The sequence below is a fragment of the Giraffa tippelskirchi genome, chromosome 8 (genome assembly GCF_054371585.1).
Source record: "Giraffa tippelskirchi isolate mGirTip1 chromosome 8, T2T-mGirTip1v1.2.pri, whole genome shotgun sequence".
Taxonomy (NCBI): Eukaryota; Metazoa; Chordata; class Mammalia; order Artiodactyla; family Giraffidae; genus Giraffa; species Giraffa tippelskirchi.
The window spans coordinates 66,122,399-66,142,501 of NC_137282.1; the positions used below are offsets into that span (position 1 = coordinate 66,122,399).

Sequence of the window (20,103 nt, forward strand, 5' to 3'; positions counted from 1 at the left end):
TCTCCTAAGGTTCTGAAAGCCCACTGTGTGCAGATTCACGGTACACAGAGAGCAGAAGGTGGAGTCCTGTCCTGGAGGTGGTCACAGCTCACGGATGAGCCAGGCAGGCAGGCAGGCAGGGCATGAGAACACCTGAGCTGCCTTGATGAGTCAATGGTGTGGGGGCAGAGGAAGAGAAGCCGGTCTGCTCCCTCGTGTGGTGCCCAGGGCAGGTTGTCCCCAGAGGAATCCCATACGACAGTGAGGACTATCACGGCTGTTTCCCAAGGGGTTCTGTCAGTGCGTGTCTTCCCCGGAGCGGTCAGGCCGTCTCTAAAATACACTGGCCATGGGCATTGCCTCTCCTTGGAACTTCCCATCTGTTTCTCTTTTCTATGGAACAGTGAATTTCTAGAGGGGTTCTGGGCCACAAGGATGTTGGGTCATTTTCTAGCCTTCTGTCATGAAGAACGCTTTCCTGGGCGTTGGGGTGGTTTGTTGTAACAGCTCCCTTTCTTGGCTTCTTTTGGGAGCTGGTGCAACAAGAGGAGCTCAGCCTCTGCCTTCTGGCTGAGATGGCACCCTTCAAACAGCAATGCCTGCCTGGAGATAATGATGGCATTTGCCAAAAGGGCTTCGTTTGGCACGTGGTATCTTGAAAGGACGTACAACGTCCTTTCAGATATCAAAGGCTAGTTCAAAGGACATAAACATGAGAACTCTCCAGTGGAGTCTTACAGTAGGTGGAGCGTCCGAAAAAAACTGCTTCAGTCATTTCACTGAGAGTCATTGATTGGGGACACCAAGAATATAGGAAGGAATGCAGAAAGAAAAGATGAAATTGTGTTCAGGATCGGGCGGAGGGATGAACAGGGCGTGCTTGCCTTGAATCCAGGCTTTGTTGGGGGGTGGGGCATAAAGATGGAACGGGTCTGAAACTACAAAGTGGTGATGGTAACACAGTATCACCAGAGTTACACAACAGTGTTCCCAAATTGCAACAATGATGAAAAAGTTTACTAATCCCAACTTAACCAACAAAAATACAGGAAACCATGCAAAAAAGAAAACATCACCAGAAAGGTGGAAACAAACCAAACGCAAAGCAGTTCGGGGGAAAGGAACTCCATGTCCCCTGGGGGCAGACCGAGTTGACGGCGTCCACGGTGAGCAGACAGGGATGGAGGCTGCAGAGCCGACCGCTCCCCTGGACGTGGTGTTTCCGGCAAGGGCTCTGGGTCTCTGTCCAGAGCGGGGGCTCGTTCTCCCTGCAGGGGTGGGTGAGTCATCGTGGGCGTCTGGGTGTTGCGCGGGAGCCAGGGCAGGCTCTCCCTGCCGAGGCGGTGACTCCTCCTCTGCCTCGGGTTCTCCTGCCAAAGGCCGAGCAGGTAGAGGTGCACGTGGAGGTGGAGGTTCTGGCTGAGGGGGTGGGACATCAGTGCCTGGGGCTGGGGGTCCTGCAGGCACGGAGATCCGATCTGCCCGGTGTGCTGGCCAGTACCCAGCTGGCCTGGTGTCTCTGCGAGGGCAAGTCTCGGTTCTCCATCTGCCCTCGGTGGATCCCTGGGTCCTGCACCTGGAGCCACCACCTCTGTAGGGACAGGTCTGGGAAGTGGAGCCTGGTTCCAGTTGGAGGCCAGTGCTAGAGCTGTGGGAGAAGCATCGTTTGCCCGCAGGCCAGCCTTGGCATGTGCGTATCCCGGGACAGAAAGCTTCCAAGAGATTCCCAAAGAATACCCAGGGTCGGATGTCTTTTGGGACTGAAGTGTGCAAGATGGGGGGCGGGGGGTGTGAGGCCAGCGCTTGCTGCAGGCCCAGCAGCAGCTTTCGGGGACTCGTCCCTGTGTAGCTCAGCACCCCCTCCGCACACACTCCCGTACACCAGCCCCAGCGTCCTCACCTCTGTGCTCTGGCGTGCTGGGCTCCAGGTCCTCCTGCTGCCTCAGAGGCCGGGGTTCTCGGGACTCTGGGTCGGAGCCGGGTGTGCTGAGCTCCGTGGCAGCCTCAGACTGGGCCGCCGGGTGTATCCTGGGCGGTGTCTCGGCAGCAGGCCTTCCCCGCCTCCGCTTCGCCCCCGGTGGGGCTGATGCCTCCGTGGGCACGCTCACCTGGAGCCTGCACTGGGCCTCACGGGCGGGGGGGTGGTGCTCCGACCCCTCCCTCCGGGAGCTGGATGGGGTGTCCCCGTCCTCGGCCTCATCACGTGGGAAGCTCTGCAACGACAGTGACCGTCAGCCAGCCATGCTGGGAGTTTTCCGAGCTGGGCCTGGCCAGTGGAGCCGCTGCTTCGGCCTGCTCGAACTTCTCTGCCCAGAAGGGTCAGAGACGTGTGTCTGCTCAGATCCCCACCCGGGAGGAAAGAGACCCACCTGAGGGTGTGAGGTCAGCCTGGGCGGCCGGCCCTGCCCGCACTCTCCCCATACCGCCCAGCATGCTCTCCCCTGGGGTGTGGACACAACTTGTCCGCAGGCTTCTGACCCCACATCCGCCTGGGCTTCCTTGAGGGAGACACACCCCGAGAAACCCGCATCCACACACACAGGCAAAGGACCCGGTGTTTCCGGGTGGCATGGGAGAGGTGGCCTGGCCCGGCCTGGGGCTCCCCGTGTTACCTTTCTGTTTCTCCGGGCAAAGGGCCAGAGGCGTCTCGGGGGTGCCCTGAGCCAACGTCGACAGGGTGCCCACGCACACTGCCTGTGAGCTCTCCTGAGGCCCCGGCCTCTGGGCAGGGGCAAACAGCAGAACATCTCGGCAGCAAGTGATCTGGCTGGGGGCTCCTCTCCGCTCTCGAGGCCTGGATACCCGGGTTGCGGGTTCTGTTGGGTTCTGTTGCCGGCAGGTGACAACATTTCCTGGGGTTCGTGCTGAGGTCCCTTCCCCAAAACTTCCCAAGGGAATCTCTGGGTTTCTGACTGGTCGACCACCACCCTTAAGCCATGTGCAGGCACAGTGACACCCACCCAGCCCAGCCGACAGCCCTGGGGAGGCCTGGGTGCAGCCAGGGCCTGAGCTCCGAGGGCCCCGCTGCTCTCAGACCAGGCTCCTTCTTCTCATAAGTGGTGTGGCCCTGGACAAGCATATGCCCCTCAGGGTTTCCCCAGTCTCTCCATCTGCAGAGTGGCGGTCATTCTCCCATCTGCTTCCTAGGTCTGTCGGCCTACGAGCAGCTCCATGCCTTTCCACCTGGGGCCGATATCACGTGGAGCGTGTGCGCTGAGACTTCAGAAAGAAAGATTCCTTCCTGGGCTGACACAGCACAGAATGGGGCAGAACGAGGCCTGGATGTGCCGTGGTACCCAGGAAAAGGCACTCCCCCTCCTGACTGTTTTGAGACCCCGCATCCAAGTTGGAGGACCGAAAGGAAGACTCGAAGGTCTCCCTCTCTTATAGAAAAGAGTGGCCAACTTTCTGGTCCTCTGTTTCCATTGAGATTCTGTTCAAGTGTCCCAGCTCGGCTTCTGCGGGTGGCTGAGCTTCTAATGGCTCCCTGCGTTCTTGTCTTTTCCTCTCCAAACCTTCCGTCCTTTTCCCCCTTCTGGGGTGGATGGGCGCTGTCATTGCTTCTACCTTCGAGACAGATTGATGAAAAGTCTGGACCATCGACTCCTTTCCTCTCTTTGGTTCCGTGTCTCTCTCTGGCTGTGTCCCTCTCTTTTCCTTTCTCAATTCAGTCTGTGTCTTCCTCTTTCTCTCTCGTGTGTGGACGGATGGATGCTAGGAATGCACATGTATATGATTAGATGAGGGTTATGTTTTAGGGATAGGTTAGAGGGAGAGAAAGGCTTTAGGTCGGAGTTGGTCATGGGGGAAGGGTCAAGGGTGGTGGTGGTGTTTCTTGGAATCTGAGTGCTGTGCATTCTTCGTCTCTTTCCATATGAACCCCTTCTCAGATACACCACTTGCAAGGAGTCTCTCGTGTTCCGTTTCCTCTCTTTTGCATTTGTGAATGCTTAGCTTCTCTGTTGTGAAGAGGTTCCATTGGATGGAAACCCATTGGTGTACTTCGTGTACCTCTTTCCCTTACTTGAAGAGACCCATTTCTACCTCCGCCCAGCAAATGGCAAGGAGACTCTGATGTTAAGGAGCCTTTGACCTACGCTTCTTTCTAGCTATCTCATGACATCAGCCTTTAGGGTGAGGTTTTCCCCGATATTGAGGTGGTCTGAGATCAAAACCAATAGCGTTCTTCAGATGTAGCTGTCTGGTTTTCCCATGGACATGTATTGAAGAGGCTTTCTTGTTCCCATTTGGATATTCTCCCCTTCTGTGTCAGAGATGAGTTGAGCATGGATGCTGGGGTCTGTGTCTGGACCCTCAACTTTATTCCATCGATCTGGATCTGTGTGTGTTGTTGTATTCCCAATAGCATACTGTCCGGCTCCTGCTGCTGCTGCTGCGGCTAAGTCACTTCAGTCGTGTCTGACTCTGCGCGACCCCATGGCCTGCAGCCTGCCAGGCTCCTCCGTCCAGGGCATTTTCCAGGCAAGAGTACTGGAGTGGGTCGCCATTGCCTTCTCCGATACTCTCCTGAGGATCCTAGTTTGGTCGTCTAATTTCCTTTCACACAACCTTGGATGCCCGTATCGGGGCTTTTTCGTCGGATTGTATTGACAATTTAGGCTCTTTTCTGTTTCCGTACCCCTTTTGCAATTCTTGGTTGGGTGCGAAAATGCATTGGCATTTTGGGAGGAATAGCATCGAAGCTGTGGATTGCCTTGTGGGGCTGGGATATCATTTTCCAAATAGGAATTCTTTCAAGCCCTGAGCACAGCTTCTCTTTCCAGGGATTGGTGTGGGCTTGATCTTCCTTCTTCCATCTCTCGCCGTTTTGTGAGAACAGGTCCTTCCTTCCCTTCTGGGTTAGATGGACCCGTGGGGATCACTTCAGTGAATGGCATTGTCAGTGGGGGTGATAATTCCCTTCTCATTGGAAGACTTTGCTGTGAGTATTAGAAATGCAAGTGATTTCTCTTCCCCTTCCTCCCTGTCCATCTCTCAGAGCCACCGGGAAACAGAGGCCTCACCCAGGGTCACACAGGCCTGAGGAGGTACAACTAGACTGTTGATTCTTCAGGCCCTCAGTGCTGGACATCATCCGGGATACTCTGTGTGTGTCTTCCTCAGTCTGGTGTCCCTTCAGACCTTTCCCTAGTTTTCACAGGCTTGTTGTGTTGGTGTTCTTTGTCTGTTTGGAGACACATCCTTGATAAGCTTTGTGTTTCCACTCATTCGTCTCGCGATGTATGACCTGTCTTTTGCTTTTGTACTGAGGTCTTTCCCACAGTAGATATCTTTGATTTTGCAAAGTCCACTGTATTCTCCTGGTTTTTTTTGTGGACTGCCTTTTAGTTTTGTGTGTGAAGACTCAAAGCACGTGTCCGGTTTCTGCTCATTGTTCCTCTAGATTTGTGACAAGTTTTCATGGAATGTTTGTCTAGGGATAACTGGAAGTGAACTCGGTGTAAGGTGTCAAGTCTCCATCTCCATTCATGTCATCCCCTGCAGTTTCCAATACCCTGTTCCTGAGTGGTTTTGGAGACCTTGTGGGAAGTTTGCTTGCATTGGAGTTTGCGTTTCCACCTTGATTAACTTCACACTGTTCTGCCCTCAGGGACACTGTCAAGGGGGAGTGAGGAGCAGCCTGCACTTCCAGCAGTGACCACACGGTGGGGCGAGTGGTGCTCTCCCCTCTGGGAGCCCCAGGCCACAGGCATCCCAGTGAGGAGCCAGCTCTGTGCTCAGCTGAAAGGAGTTAGTCTCTCAGGAGCCTCTGAGCCCTTCCGTTTGGATCACCCAGGGTGGGCATTTACTGTGACAGAACAAATTGCCCTGAATTCCATGGACGGAAGAGCCTGGCTGTGTAGAGATCGTGAGTTGCCGTGAATCAGACACAACTGAGGACACAAAAATTCAATAGATTAAAACACTTTTTGGGGGCGGGGGGGGAGTGAAAGGGGGTGATGTGGGTTTTTTTGTCTTATAAAATAGCCAAGGGGAATCTAGTTTAAACCTAAATTCACATATATGGGATAGGTATAGCTCTCCGTCACCCTATTAAAAAAACTACTAAACTTTTCTGAAAGTTTATTTTGTAGCTTCCTTGAGCACTTCATTGTGAAGCATTTTTTTTTTTTTTTCTGAGACTTTGGCCTCATTAAAAAGTACGGTTTGCCTTTACTGGATAATTTTGTTCATTGGTTTCTTAGGGAATCTTGGTAATATTTGAGTTTCCTGGGGAGTATGGTCACATGACCTGGCCCTGGCCAATCGGTGCCTTCCACCTCCTTGGCCACTGTGATTGGCTCCGGACTGGGGCAGTGCCCAATCGGGGCTGAGGGCCGGGCCTCACGTTAGAAGCCAGGGGAAGAGGAGCTCTCGTCCTGCTCGGGTAGGGGAAGGGGTGGGGCCGGGGGAGGTCAGGCTCCAGCAGTGGGAGGGGCGTGAGGTCCGCCTGCGGCAGTTGGTGACCTTCCTGCTCCCCTCAGGGCAGAGCCGCCGGCGTGAGAATGAGGGCGCTGCTGAGCCCAGGGGCTGGGATGGCCTGTTGCTGCTGTGGTCCCAGAGCTCCACCCGAGACCTGAGGGAAGCCGTCTGCCCGTGAGTCCTCTCCCGCTTGTCTGTCAGCTTGTTTGAAACATGCTGGGTTTTCTGCCCAGCTGGCTAAGGGGAGTCCCTGGAAATGCAAGGGTGTGGGTTTTGGCAGACTTCAGGGAAGACATGCCAGATGAGCCTGGGAGACTCCAGCTTAATCTGGATTCAGGAGATATCTCTTCGGGCCAGCTAGTAATTGTAGGATAAGCCTAATGAGTCTTCACAGGATGAAGAGAGTAACGTGCCAAGGTAGCAATCGATGTCCTCATTCGAGAGGATGAAGCTGGTGCTCAGAGAAGGGGGGAACTTGGCCAGAGCAAGGAGGTGTGCACCCAGACAGAACCCCCAGATCCGGCCATTGGAGCTCAGGGAGGCCACTGGTGTGGCTTGTCCCTGTGGCAGGGGACGAGGCATGCAGCCCACCCTGATTCCTGCGGGGGCCTGACTTGGGAAGTGCCATCTGGTAGCTTTGAGACTCACCAAACCAAATTGCACTGGAGAGAGGAAGGACACCTTCCTTCATCCACCCCCCACCCCCGCCGGATTCCCACATACCCTGACCCCTTTCTCTGGATTTCGGAGCCATTTCCAGAGTCCCGCTCATATGACCTCATTCGAAGTGCACTGTGGACGAGCTGCCATCTGCAGCTGCTACCACAGAAGCCAAGGGCTTTAGCTCCCGAGTACCTCCCTTCCTTTGGAACTTGGGGGCCCTCTGCTCCCCACTTGCACACCACAGACCTTTGCTGAGGATTGTGGGGACCCTCACTCAGTTTGCAGCACGTTGTAGCCATCCCTGTCCTCTCAATACCTCCCTTGAAACTCAGCTTGTGAGCTCCTTTGGAGCAGCGTGGCCCACCTGCAATGCTGCAACGGAAGAGACACAGCTGACAGTGAAACAGCAGCTTAGATCTGACGGCCGGAAAGCTCTGTCAAAAGGGACCTCCCTCTTCACACCGTAGAGGCTCTAGGAGCCGCCAGGGTTTCGGAACCAGTGCTGGGGCCAAAAGGACTCCACAGCTGTTTTCCTTCCTGGGGAGGGTTCTGGCTCGAGTGGGAATGGCTCAAGTCTCCTAAGGTTCTGAAAGCCCACTGTGTGCAGGTTCACGGTACACAGAGAGCAGAAGGTGGAGTCCTGTCCTGGAGGTGGTCACAGCTCACGGATGAGCCAGGCAGGCAGGCAGGCAGGGCATGAGAACACCTGAGCTGCCTTGATGAGTCAATGGTGTGGGGGCAGAGGAAGAGAAGCCGGTCTGCTCCCTCGTGTGGTGCCCAGGGCAGGTTGTCCCCAGAGGAATCCCTTACGACAGTGAGGACTATCACGGCTGTTTCCCAAGGGGTTCTGTCAGTGCGTGTCTTCCCCGGAGCGGTCAGGCCGTCTCTAAAATACACTGGCCATGGGCATTGCCTCTCCTTGGAACTTCCCATCTGTTTCTCTTTTCTATGGAACAGTGAATTTCTAGAGGGGTTCTGGGCCACAAGGATGTTGGGTCATTTTCTAGCCTTCTGTCATGAAGAACGCTTTCCTGGGCGTTGGGGTGGTTTGTTGTAACAGCTCCCTTTCTTGGCTTCTTTTGGGAGCTGGTGCAACAAGAGGAGCTCAGCCTCTGCCTTCTGGCTGAGATGGCACCCTTCAAACAGCAATGCCTGCCTGGAGATAATGATGGCATTTGCCAAAAGGGCTTCGTTTGGCACGTGGTATCTTGAAAGGACGTACAACGTCCTTTCAGATATCAAAGGCTAGTTCAAAGGACATAAACATGAGAACTCTCCAGTGGAGTCTTACAGTAGGTGGAGCGTCCGAAAAAAACTGCTTCAGTCATTTCACTGAGAGTCATTGATTGGGGACACCAAGAATATAGGAAGGAATGCAGAAAGAAAAGATGAAATTGTGTTCAGGATCGGGCGGAGGGATGAACAGGGCGTGCTTGCCTTGAATCCAGGCTTTGTTGGGGGGTGGGGCATAAAGATGGAACGGGTCTGAAACTACAAAGTGGTGATGGTAACACAGTATCACCAGAGTTACACAACAGTGTTCCCAAATTGCAACAATGATGAAAAAGTTTACTAATCCCAACTTAACCAACAAAAATACAGGAAACCATGCAAAAAAGAAAACATCACCAGAAAGGTGGAAACAAACCAAACGCAAAGCAGTTCGGGGGAAAGGAACTCCATGTCCCCTGGGGGCAGACCGAGTTGACGGCGTCCACGGTGAGCAGACAGGGATGGAGGCTGCAGAGCCGACCGCTCCCCTGGACGTGGTGTTTCCGGCAAGGGCTCTGGGTCTCTGTCCAGAGCGGGGGCTCGTTCTCCCTGCAGGGGTGGGTGAGTCATCGTGGGCGTCTGGGTGTTGCGCGGGAGCCAGGGCAGGCTCTCCCTGCCGAGGCGGTGACTCCTCCTCTGCCTCGGGTTCTCCTGCCAAAGGCCGAGCAGGTAGAGGTGCACGTGGAGGTGGAGGTTCTGGCTGAGGGGGTGGGACATCAGTGCCTGGGGCTGGGGGTCCTGCAGGCACGGAGATCCGATCTGCCCGGTGTGCTGGCCAGTACCCAGCTGGCCTGGTGTCTCTGCGAGGGCAAGTCTCGGTTCTCCATCTGCCCTCGGTGGATCCCTGGGTCCTGCACCTGGAGCCACCACCTCTGTAGGGACAGGTCTGGGAAGTGGAGCCTGGTTCCAGTTGGAGGCCAGTGCTAGAGCTGTGGGAGAAGCATCGTTTGCCCGCAGGCCAGCCTTGGCATGTGCGTATCCCGGGACAGAAAGCTTCCAAGAGATTCCCAAAGAATACCCAGGGTCGGATGTCTTTTGGGACTGAAGTGTGCAAGATGGGGGGCGGGGGGTGTGAGGCCAGCGCTTGCTGCAGGCCCAGCAGCAGCTTTCGGGGACTCGTCCCTGTGTAGCTCAGCACCCCCTCCGCACACACTCCCGTACACCAGCCCCAGCGTCCTCACCTCTGTGCTCTGGCGTGCTGGGCTCCAGGTCCTCCTGCTGCCTCAGAGGCCGGGGTTCTCGGGACTCTGGGTCGGAGCCGGGTGTGCTGAGCTCCGTGGCAGCCTCAGACTGGGCCGCCGGGTGTATCCTGGGCGGTGTCTCGGCAGCAGGCCTTCCCCGCCTCCGCTTCGCCCCCGGTGGGGCTGATGCCTCCGTGGGCACGCTCACCTGGAGCCTGCACTGGGCCTCACGGGCGGGGGGGTGGTGCTCCGACCCCTCCCTCCGGGAGCTGGATGGGGTGTCCCCGTCCTCGGCCTCATCACGTGGGAAGCTCTGCAACGACAGTGACCGTCAGCCAGCCATGCTGGGAGTTTTCCGAGCTGGGCCTGGCCAGTGGAGCCGCTGCTTCGGCCTGCTCGAACTTCTCTGCCCAGAAGGGTCAGAGACGTGTGTCTGCTCAGATCCCCACCCGGGAGGAAAGAGACCCACCTGAGGGTGTGTGGTCAGCCTGGGCGGCCGGCCCTGCCCGCACTCTCCCCATCCCGCCCAGCATGCTCTCCCCTGGGGTGTGGACACAACTTGTCCGCAGGCTTCTGACCCCACATCCACCTGGGCTTCCTTGAGGGAGACACACCCCGAGAAACCCGCATCCACACACACAGGCAAAGGACCCGGTGTTTCCGGGTGGCATGGGAGAGGTGGCCTGGCCCGGCCTGGGGCTCCCCGTGTTACCTTTCTGTTTCTCCGGGCAAAGGGCCAGAGGCGTCTCGGGGGTGCCCTGAGCCAACGTCGACAGGGTGCCCACGCACACTGCCTGTGAGCTCTCCTGAGGCCCCGGCCTCTGGGCAGGGGCAAACAGCAGAACATCTCGGCAGCAAGTGATCTGGCTGGGGGCTCCTCTCCGCTCTCGAGGCCTGGATACCCGGGTTGCGGGTTCTGTTGGGTTCTGTTGCCGGCAGGTGACAACATTTCCTGGGGTTCGTGCTGAGGTCCCTTCCCCAAAACTTCCCAAGGGAATCTCTGGGTTTCTGACTGCTCGACCACCACCCTTAAGCCATGTGCAGGCACAGTGACACCCACCCAGCCCAGCCGACAGCCCTGGGGAGGCCTGGGTGCAGCCAGGGCCTGAGCTCCGAGGGCCCCGCTGCTCTCAGACCAGGCTCCTTCTTCTCATAAGTGGTGTGGCCCTGGACAAGCATATGCCCCTCAGGGTTTCCCCAGTCTCTCCATCTGCAGAGTGGCGGTCATTCTCCCATCTGCTTCCTAGGTCTGTCGGCCTACGAGCAGCTCCATGCCTTTCCACCTGGGGCCGATATCACGTGGAGCGTGTGCGCTGAGACTTCAGAAAGAAAGATTCCTTCCTGGGCTGACACAGCACAGAATGGGGCAGAACGAGGCCTGGATGTGCCGTGGTACCCAGGAAAAGGCACTCCCCCTCCTGACTGTTTTGAGACCCCGCATCCAAGTTGGAGGACCGAAAGGAAGACTCGAAGGTCTCCCTCTCTTATAGAAAAGAGTGGCCAACTTTCTGGTCCTCTGTTTCCATTGAGATTCTGTTCAAGTGTCCCAGCTCGGCTTCTGCGGGTGGCTGAGCTTCTAATGGCTCCCTGCGTTCTTGTCTTTTCCTCTCCAAACCTTCCGTCCTTTTCCCCCTTCTGGGGTGGATGGGCGCTGTCATTGCTTCTACCTTCGAGACAGATTGATGAAAAGTCTGGACCATCGACTCCTTTCCTCTCTTTGGTTCCGTGTCTCTCTCTGGCTGTGTCCCTCTCTTTTCCTTTCTCAATTCAGTCTGTGTCTTCCTCTTTCTCTCTCGTGTGTGGACGGATGGATGCTAGGAATGCACATGTATATGATTAGATGAGGGTTATGTTTTAGGGATAGGTTAGAGGGAGAGAAAGGCTTTAGGTCGGAGTTGGTCATGGGGGAAGGGTCAAGGGTGGTGGTGGTGTTTCTTGGACTCTGAGTGCTGTGCATTCTTCGTCTCTTTCCATATGAACCCCTTCTCAGATACACCACTTGCAAGGAGTCTCTCGTGTTCCGTTTCCTCTCTTTTGCATTTGTGAATGCTTAGCTTCTCTGTTGTGAAGAGGTTCCATTGGATGGAAACCCATTGGTGTACTTCGTGTACCTCTTTCCCTTACTTGAAGAGACCCATTTCTACCTCCGCCCAGCAAATGGCAAGGAGACTCTGATGTTAAGGAGCCTTTGACCTACGCTTCTTTCTAGCTATCTCATGACATCAGCCTTTAGGGTGAGGTTTTCCCCGATATTGAGGTGGTCTGAGATCAAAACCAATAGCGTTCTTCAGATGTAGCTGTCTGGTTTTCCCATGGACATGTATTGAAGAGGCTTTCTTGTTCCCATTTGGATATTCTCCCCTTCTGTGTCAGAGATGAGTTGAGCATGGATGCTGGGGTCTGTGTCTGGACCCTCAACTTTATTCCATCGATCTGGATCTGTGTGTGTTGTTGTATTCCCAATAGCATACTGTCCGGCTCCTGCTGCTGCTGCTGCGGCTAAGTCACTTCAGTCGTGTCTGACTCTGCGCGACCCCATGGCCTGCAGCCTACCAGGCTCCTCCGTCCAGGGCATTTTCCAGGCAAGAGTACTGGAGTGGGTCGCCATTGCCTTCTCCGATACTCTCCTGAGGATCCTAGTTTGGTCGTCTAATTTCCTTTCACACAACCTTGGATGTCCGTATCGGGGCTTTTTCGTCGGATTGTATTGACAATTTAGGCTCTTTTCTGTTTCCGTACCCCTTTTGCAATTCTTGGTTGGGTGCGAAAATGCATTGGCATTTTGGGAGGAATAGCATCGAAGCTGTGGATTGCCTTGTGGGGCTGGGATATCATTTTCCAAATAGGAATTCTTTCAAGCCCTGAGCACAGCTTCTCTTTCCAGGGATTGGTGTGGGCTTGATCTTCCTTCTTCCATGTCTCGCCGTTTTGTGAGAACAGGTCCTTCCTTCCCTTCTGGGTTAGATGGACCCGTGGGGATCACTTCAGTGAATGGCATTGTCAGTGGGGGTGATAATTCCCTTCTCATTGGAAGACTTTGCTGTGAGTATTAGAAATGCAAGTGATTTCTCTTCCCCTTCCTCCCTGTCCATCTCTCAGAGCCACCGGGAAACAGAGGCCTCACCCAGGGTCACACAGGCCTGAGGAGGTACAACTAGACTGTTGATTCTTCAGGCCCTCAGTGCTGGACATCATCCGGGATACTCTGTGTGTGTCTTCCTCAGTCTGGTGTCCCTTCAGACCTTTCCCTAGTTTTCACAGGCTTGTTGTGTTGGTGTTCTTTGTCTGTTTGGAGACACATCCTTGATAAGCTTTGTGTTTCCACTCATTCGTCTCGCGATGTATGACCTGTCTTTTGCTTTTGTACTGAGGTCTTTCCCACAGTAGATATCTTTGATTTTGCAAAGTCCACTGTATTCTCCTGGTTTTTTTTGTGGACTGCCTTTTAGTTTTGTGTGTGAAGACTCAAAGCACGTGTCCGGTTTCTGCTCATTGTTCCTCTAGATTTGTGACAAGTTTTCATGGAATGTTTGTCTAGGGATAACTGGAAGTGAACTCGGTGTAAGGTGTCAAGTCTCCATCTCCATTCATGTCATCCCCTGCAGTTTCCAATACCCTGTTCCTGAGTGGTTTTGGAGACCTTGTGGGAAGTTTGCTTGCATTGGAGTTTGCGTTTCCACCTTGATTAACTTCACACTGTTCTGCCCTCAGGGACACTGTCAAGGGGGAGTGAGGAGCAGCCTGCACTTCCAGCTGTGAACACACGGTGGGGCGAGTGGTGCTCTCCCCTCTGGGAGCCCCAGGCCACAGGCATCCCAGTGAGGAGCCAGCTCTGTGCTCAGCTGAAAGGAGTTAGTCTCTCAGGAGCCTCTGAGCCCTTCCGTTTGGATCACCCAGGGTGGGCATTTACTGTGACAGAACAAATTGCCCTGAATTCCATGGACGGAAGAGCCTGGCTGTGTAGAGATCGTGAGTTGCCGTGAATCAGACACAACTGAGGACACAAAAATTCAATAGATTAAAACACTTTTTGGGGGCGGGGGGGAGTGAAAGGGGGTGATGTGGGTTTTTTTGTCTTATAAAATAGCCAAGGGGAATCTAGTTTAAACCTAAATTCACATATATGGGATAGGTATAGCTCTCCGTCACCCTATTAAAAAAACTACTAAACTTTTCTGAAAGTTTATTTTGTAGCTTCCTTGAGCACTTCATTGTGAAGCATTTTTTTTTTTTTCTGAGACTTTGGCCTCATTAAAAAGTACGGTTTGCCTTTACTGGATAATTTTGTTCATTGGTTTCTTAGGGAATCTTGGTAATATTTGAGTTTCCTGGGGAGTATGGTCACATGACCTGGCCCTGGCCAATCGGTGCCTTCCACCTCCTTGGCCACTGTGATTGGCTCCGGACTGGGGCAGTGCCCAATCGGGGCTGAGGGCCGGGCCTCACGTTAGAAGCCAGGGGAAGAGGAGCTCTCGTCCTGCTCGGGTAGGGGAAGGGGTGGGGCCGGGGGAGGTCAGGCTCCAGCAGTGGGAGGGGCGTGAGGTCCGCCTGCGGCAGTTGGTGACCTTCCTGCTCCCCTCAGGGCAGAGCCACCGGCGTGAGAATGAGGGCGCTGCTGAGCCCAGGGGCTGGGATGGCCTGTTGCTGCTGTGGTCCCAGAGCTCCACCCGAGACCTGAGGGAAGCCGTCTGCCCGTGAGTCCTCTCCCGCTTGTCTGTCAGCTTGTTTGAAACATGCTGGGTTTTCTGCCCAGCTGGCTAAGGGGAGTCCCTGGAAATGCAAGGGTGTGGGTTTTGGCAGACTTCAGGGAAGACATGCCAGATGAGCCTGGGAGACTCCAGCTTAATCTGGATTCAGGAGATATCTCTTCGGGCCAGCTAGTAATTGTAGGATAAGCCTAATGAGTCTTCACAGGATGAAGAGAGTAACGTGCCAAGGTAGCAATCGATGTCCTCATTCGAGAGGATGAAGCTGGTGCTCAGAGAAGGGGGGAACTTGGCCAGAGCAAGGAGGTGTGCACCCAGACAGAACCCCCAGATCCGGCCATTGGAGCTCAGGGAGGCCACTGGTGTGGCTTGTCCCTGTGGCAGGGGACGAGGCATGCAGCCCACCCTGATTCCTGCGGGGGCCTGACTTGGGAAGTGCCATCTGGTAGCTTTGAGACTCACCAAACCAAATTGCACTGGAGAGAGGAAGGACACCTTCCTTCATCCACCCCCCACCCCCGCCGGATTCCCACATACCCTGACCCCTTTCTCTGGATTTCGGAGCCATTTCCAGAGTCCCGCTCATATGACCTCATTCGAAGTGCACTGTGGACGAGCTGCCATCTGCAGCTGCTACCACAGAAGCCAAGGGCTTTAGCTCCCGAGTACCTCCCTTCCTTTGGAACTTGGGGGCCCTCTGCTCCCCACTTGCACACCACAGACCTTTGCTGAGGATTGTGGGGACCCTCACTCAGTTTGCAGCACGTTGTAGCCATCCCTGTCCTCTCAATACCTCCCTTGAAACTCAGCTTGTGAGCTCCTTTGGAGCAGCGTGGCCCACCTGCAACGCTGCAACGGAAGAGACACAGCTGACAGTGAAACAGCAGCTTAGATCTGACGGCCGGAAAGCTCTGTCAAAAGGGACCTCCCTCTTCACACCGTAGAGGCTCTAGGAGCCGCCAGGGTTTCGGAACCAGTGCTGGGGCCAAAAGGACTCCACAGCTGTTTTCCTTCCTGGGGAGGGTTCCGGCTCGAGTGGGAATGGCTCAAGTCTCCTAAGGTTCTGAAAGCCCACTGTGTGCAGATTCACGGTACACAGAGAGCAGAAGGTGGAGTCCTGTCCTGGAGGTGGTCACAGCTCACGGATGAGCCAGGCAGGCAGGCAGGCAGGGCATGAGAACACCTGAGCTGCCTTGATGAGTCAATGGTGTGGGGGCAGAGGAAGAGAAGCCGGTCTGCTCCCTCGTGTGGTGCCCAGGGCAGGTTGTCCCCAGAGGAATCCCTTACGACAGTGAGGACTATCACGGCTGTTTCCCAAGGGGTTCTGTCAGTGCGTGTCTTCCCCGGAGCGGTCAGGCCGTCTCTAAAATACACTGGCCATGGGCATTGCCTCTCCTTGGAACTTCCCATCTGTTTCTCTTTTTTATGGAACAGTGAATTTCTAGAGGGGTTCTGGGCCACAAGGATGTTGGGTCATTTTCTAGCCTTCTGTCATGAAGAACGCTTTCCCGGGCGTTGGGGTGGTTTGTTGTAACAGCTCCCTTTCTTGGCTTCTTTTGGAAGCTGGTGCAACAAGAGGAGCTCAGCCTCTGCCTTCTGGCTGAGATGGCACCCTTCAAACAGCAATGCCTGCCTGGAGATAATGATGGCATTTGCCAAAAGGGCTTCGTTTGGCACGTGGTATCTTGAAAGGACGTACAACGTCCTTTCAGATATCAAAGGCTAGTTCAAAGGACATAAACATGAGAACTCTCCAGTGGAGTCTTACAGTAGGTGGAGCGTCCGAAAAAAACTGCTTCAGTCATTTCACTGAGAGTCATTGATTGGGGACACCAAGAATATAGGAAGGAATGCAGAAAGAAAAGATGAAATTGTGTTCAGGATCGGGCGGAGGGATGAACAGGGCGTGCTTGCCTTGAATCCAGGCTTTGTTGGGGGGTGGGGCATAAAGATGGAACGGGTCTGAAACTACAAAGTGGTGATGGTAACACAGTATCACCAGAGTTACACAACAGTGTTCCCAAATTGCAACAATGATGAAAAAGTTTACTAATCCCAACTTAACCAACAAAAATACAGGAAACCATGCAAAAAAGAAAACATCACCAGAAAGGTGGAAACAAACCAAACGCAAAGCAGTTCGGGGGAAAGGAACTCCATGTCCCCTGGGGGCAGACCGAGTTGACGGCGTCCACGGTGAGCAGACAGGGATGGAGGCTGCAGAGCCGACCACTCCCCTGGACGTGGTGTTTCCGGCAAGGGCTCTGGGTCTCTGTCCAGAGCGGGGGCTCGTTCTCCCTGCAGGGGTGGGTGAGTCATCGTGGGCGTCTGGGTGTTGCGCGGGAGCCAGGGCAGGCTCTCCCTGCCGAGGCGGTGACTCCTCCTCTGCCTCGGGTTCTCCTGCCAAAGGCCGAGCAGGTAGAGGTGCACGTGGAGGTGGAGGTTCTGGCTGAGGGGGTGGGACATCAGTGCCTGGGGCTGGGGGTCCTGCAGGCACGGAGATCCGATCTGCCCGGTGTGCTGGCCAGTACCCAGCTGGCCTGGTGTCTCTGCGAGGGCAAGTCTCGGTTCTCCATCTGCCCTCGGTGGATCCCTGGGTCCTGCACCTGGAGCCACCACCTCTGTAGGGACAGGTCTGGGAAGTGGAGCCTGGTTCCAGTTGGAGGCCAGTGCTAGAGCTGTGGGAGAAGCATCGTTTGCCCGCAGGCCAGCCTTGGCATGTGCGTATCCCGGGACAGAAAGCTTCCAAGAGATTCCCAAAGAATACCCAGGGTCGGATGTCTTTTGGGACTGAAGTGTGCAAGATGGGGGGCGGGGGGTGTGAGGCCAGCGCTTGCTGCAGGCCCAGCAGTAGCTTTCAGGGACTCGTCCCTGTGTAGCTCAGCACCCCCTCCCCACACACTCCCGTACACCAGCCCCAGCGTCCTCACCTCTGTGCTCTGGCGTGCTGGGCTCCAGGTCCTCCTGCTGCCTCAGAGGCCAGGGTTCTCGGGACTCTGGGTCGGAGCCGGGTGTGCTGAGCTCTGTGGCAGCCTCAGACTGGGTCGCCGGGTGTATCCTGGGCGGTGTCTCGGCAGCAGGCCTTCCCCGCCTCCGCTTCGCCCCCGGTGGGGCTGATGCCTCCGTGGGCACGCTCACCTGGAGCCTGCACTGGGCCTCACGGGCGGGGGGGTGGTGCTCCGACCCCTCCCTCCGGGAGCTGGATGGGGTGTCCCCGTCCTCGGCCTCATCACGTGGGAAGCTCTGCAACGACAGTGACCGTCAGCCAGCCATGCTGGGAGTTTTCCGAGCTGGGCCTGGCCAGTGGAGCCGCTGCTTCGGCCTGCTCGAACTTCTCTGCCCAGAAGGGTCAGAGACGTGTGTCTGCTCAGATCCCCACCCGGGAGGAAAGAGACCCACCTGAGGGTGTGAGGTCAGCCTGGGCGGCCGGCCCTGCCCGCACTCTCCCCATCCCGCCCAGCATGCTCTCCCCTGGGGTGTGGACACAACTTGTCCGCAGGCTTCTGACCCCACATCCACCTGGGCTTCCTTGAGGGAGACACACCCCGAGAAACCCGCATCCACACACACAGGCAAAGGACCCGGTGTTTCCGGGTGGCATGGGAGAGGTGGCCTGGCCCGGCCTGGGGCTCCCCGTGTTACCTTTCTGTTTCTCCGGGCAAAGGGCCAGAGGCGTCTCGGGGGTGCCCTGAGCCAACGTCGACAGGGTGCCCACGCACACTGCCTGTGAGCTCTCCTGAGGCCCCGGCCTCTGGGCAGGGGCAAACAGCAGAACATCTCGGCAGCAAGTGATCTGGCTGGGGGCTCCTCTCCGCTCTCGAGGCCTGGATACCCGGGTTGCGGGTTCTGTTGGGTTCTGTTGCCGGCAGGTGACAACATTTCCTGGGGTTCGTGCTGAGGTCCCTTCCCCAAAACTTCCCAAGGGAATCTCTGGGTTTCTGACTGCTCGACCACCACCCTTAAGCCATGTGCAGGCACAGTGACACCCACCCAGCCCAGCCGACAGCCCTGGGGAGGCCTGGGTGCAGCCAGGGCCTGAGCTCCGAGGGCCCCGCTGCTCTCAGACCAGGCTCCTTCTTCTCATAAGTGGTGTGGCCCTGGACAAGCATATGCCCCTCAGGGTTTCCCCAGTCTCTCCATCTGCAGAGTGGCGGTCATTCTCCCATCTGCTTCCTAGGTCTGTCGGCCTACGAGCAGCTCCATGCCTTTCCACCTGGGGCCGATATCACGTGGAGCGTGTGCGCTGAGACTTCAGAAAGAAAGATTCCTTCCTGGGCTGACACAGCACAGAATGGGGCAGAACGAGGCCTGGATGTGCCGTGGTACCCAGGAAAAGGCACTCCCCCTCCTGACTGTTTTGAGACCCCGCATCCAAGTTGGAGGACCGAAAGGAAGACTCGAAGGTCTCCCTCTCTTATAGAAAAGAGTGGCCAACTTTCTGGTCCTCTGTTTCCATTGAGATTCTGTTCAAGTGTCCCAGCTCGGCTTCTGCGGGTGGCTGAGCTTCTAATGGCTCCCTGCGTTCTTGTCTTTTCCTCTCCAAACCTTCCGTCCTTTTCCCCCTTCTGGGGTGGATGGGCGCTGTCATTGCTTCTACCTTCGAGACAGATTGATGAAAAGTCTGGACCATCGACTCCTTTCCTCTCTTTGGTTCCGTGTCTCTCTCTGGCTGTGTCCCTCTCTTTTCCTTTCTCAATTCAGTCTGTGTCTTCCTCTTTCTCTCTCGTGTGTGGACGGATGGATGCTAGGAATGCACATGTATATGATTAGATGAGGGTTATGTTTTAGGGATAGGTTAGAGGGAGAGAAAGGCTTTAGGTCGGAGTTGGTCATGGGGGAAGGGTCAAGGGTGGTGGTGGTGTTTCTTGGACTCTGAGTGCTGTGCATTCTTCGTCTCTTTCCATATGAACCCCTTCTCAGATACACCACTTGCAAGGAGTCTCTCGTGTTCCGTTTCCTCTCTTTTGCATTTGTGAATGCTTAGCTTCTCTGTTGTGAAGAGGTTCCATTGGATGGAAACCCATTGGTGTACTTCGTGTACCTCTTTCCCTTACTTGAAGAGACCCATTTCTACCTCCGCCCAGCAAATGGCAAGGAGACTCTGATGTTAAGGAGCCTTTGACCTACGCTTCTTTCTAGCTATCTCATGACATCAGCCTTTAGGGTGAGGTTTTCCCCGATATTGAGGTGGTCTGAGATCAAAACCAATAGCGTTCTTCAGATGTAGCTGTCTGGTTTTCCCATGGACATGTATTGAAGAGGCTTTCTTGTTCCCATTTGGATATTCTCCCCTTCTGTGTCAGAGATGAGTTGAGCATGGATGCTGGGGTCTGTGTCTGGACCCTCAACTTTATTCCATCGATCTGGATCTGTGTGTGTTGTTGTATTCCCAATAGCATACTGTCCGGCTCCTGCTGCTGCTGCTGCGGCTAAGTCACTTCAGTCGTGTCTGACTCTGCGCGACCCCATGGCCTGCAGCCTACCAGGCTCCTCCGTCCAGGGCATTTTCCAGGCAAGAGTACTGGAGTGGGTCGCCATTGCCTTCTCCGATACTCTCCTGAGGATCCTAGTTTGGTCGTCTAATTTCCTTTCACACAACCTTGGATGTCCGTATCGGGGCTTTTTCGTCGGATTGTATTGACAATTTAGGCTCTTTTCTGTTTCCGTACCCCTTTTGCAATTCTTGGTTGGGTGCGAAAATGCATTGGCATTTTGGGAGGAATAGCATCGAAGCTGTGGATTGCCTTGTGGGGCTGGGATATCATTTTCCAAATAGGAATTCTTTCAAGCCCTGAGCACAGCTTCTCTTTCCAGGGATTGGTGTGGGCTTGATCTTCCTTCTTCCATGTCTCGCCGTTTTGTGAGAACAGGTCCTTCCT

The 20,103-nt window shown here is 55.3% G+C and overlaps 3 protein-coding genes across 3 annotated transcripts in view; 1 reads left to right on the forward strand and 2 right to left on the reverse strand.

Moving 5' to 3' along the window:
- LOC145517098 (uncharacterized) overlaps positions 1 to 20,103 on the forward strand; it is a 437,457-nt gene that overhangs the window by 291,288 nt on the left and 126,066 nt on the right. Inside the window, exons 84-87 of the mRNA XM_081519356.1 lie at positions 5,591 to 5,848; positions 6,465 to 6,576; positions 13,230 to 13,487; positions 14,101 to 14,212. The gene's annotated coding sequence lies outside the window, so the exon portion shown is untranslated. The remainder of the gene's footprint in view (positions 1 to 5,590; positions 5,849 to 6,464; positions 6,577 to 13,229; positions 13,488 to 14,100; positions 14,213 to 20,103) is intronic.
- LOC145517285 (uncharacterized) lies at positions 59 to 2,784 on the reverse strand. Its single transcript, XM_081519562.1, has 3 exons — positions 2,592 to 2,784; positions 1,880 to 2,192; positions 59 to 1,627 (listed from the first exon to the last, which is right to left on the reverse strand). The coding sequence occupies exons 1-3, from the start codon at positions 2,724 to 2,726 to the stop codon at positions 999 to 1,001; spliced, it is 1,077 nt and encodes a 358-aa protein (XP_081375688.1). The 5' UTR covers positions 2,727 to 2,784; the 3' UTR covers positions 59 to 998.
- On the reverse strand, positions 7,698 to 10,423 carry LOC145517287 (uncharacterized). The gene is made up of 3 exons (XM_081519564.1): positions 10,231 to 10,423; positions 9,519 to 9,831; positions 7,698 to 9,266 (listed from the first exon to the last, which is right to left on the reverse strand). Exons 1-3 carry the CDS (start codon positions 10,363 to 10,365, stop codon positions 8,638 to 8,640), a joined length of 1,077 nt encoding a protein of 358 aa, XP_081375690.1. The 5' UTR covers positions 10,366 to 10,423; the 3' UTR covers positions 7,698 to 8,637.

Excerpts from the sequence above, each read along its gene's own strand:
- LOC145517285 (XM_081519562.1), bottom strand. The coding sequence starts at position 2,726 with ATGTTCTGCTGTTTGCCCCTGCCCAGAGGCCGGGGCCTCAGGAGAGCT. Across the intron at positions 2,193-2,591 it reads TTGCCCGGAGAAACAGAAAG|AGCTTCCCACGTGATGAGGC; the intron begins GTAACACGGGGA and ends CTGTCGTTGCAG. Across the intron at positions 1,628-1,879 it reads CAGCACGCCAGAGCACAGAG|CTCTAGCACTGGCCTCCAAC; the intron begins GTGAGGACGCTG and ends CTTCTCCCACAG.
- LOC145517287 (XM_081519564.1), bottom strand. The coding sequence starts at position 10,365 with ATGTTCTGCTGTTTGCCCCTGCCCAGAGGCCGGGGCCTCAGGAGAGCT. Across the intron at positions 9,832-10,230 it reads TTGCCCGGAGAAACAGAAAG|AGCTTCCCACGTGATGAGGC; the intron begins GTAACACGGGGA and ends CTGTCGTTGCAG. Across the intron at positions 9,267-9,518 it reads CAGCACGCCAGAGCACAGAG|CTCTAGCACTGGCCTCCAAC; the intron begins GTGAGGACGCTG and ends CTTCTCCCACAG.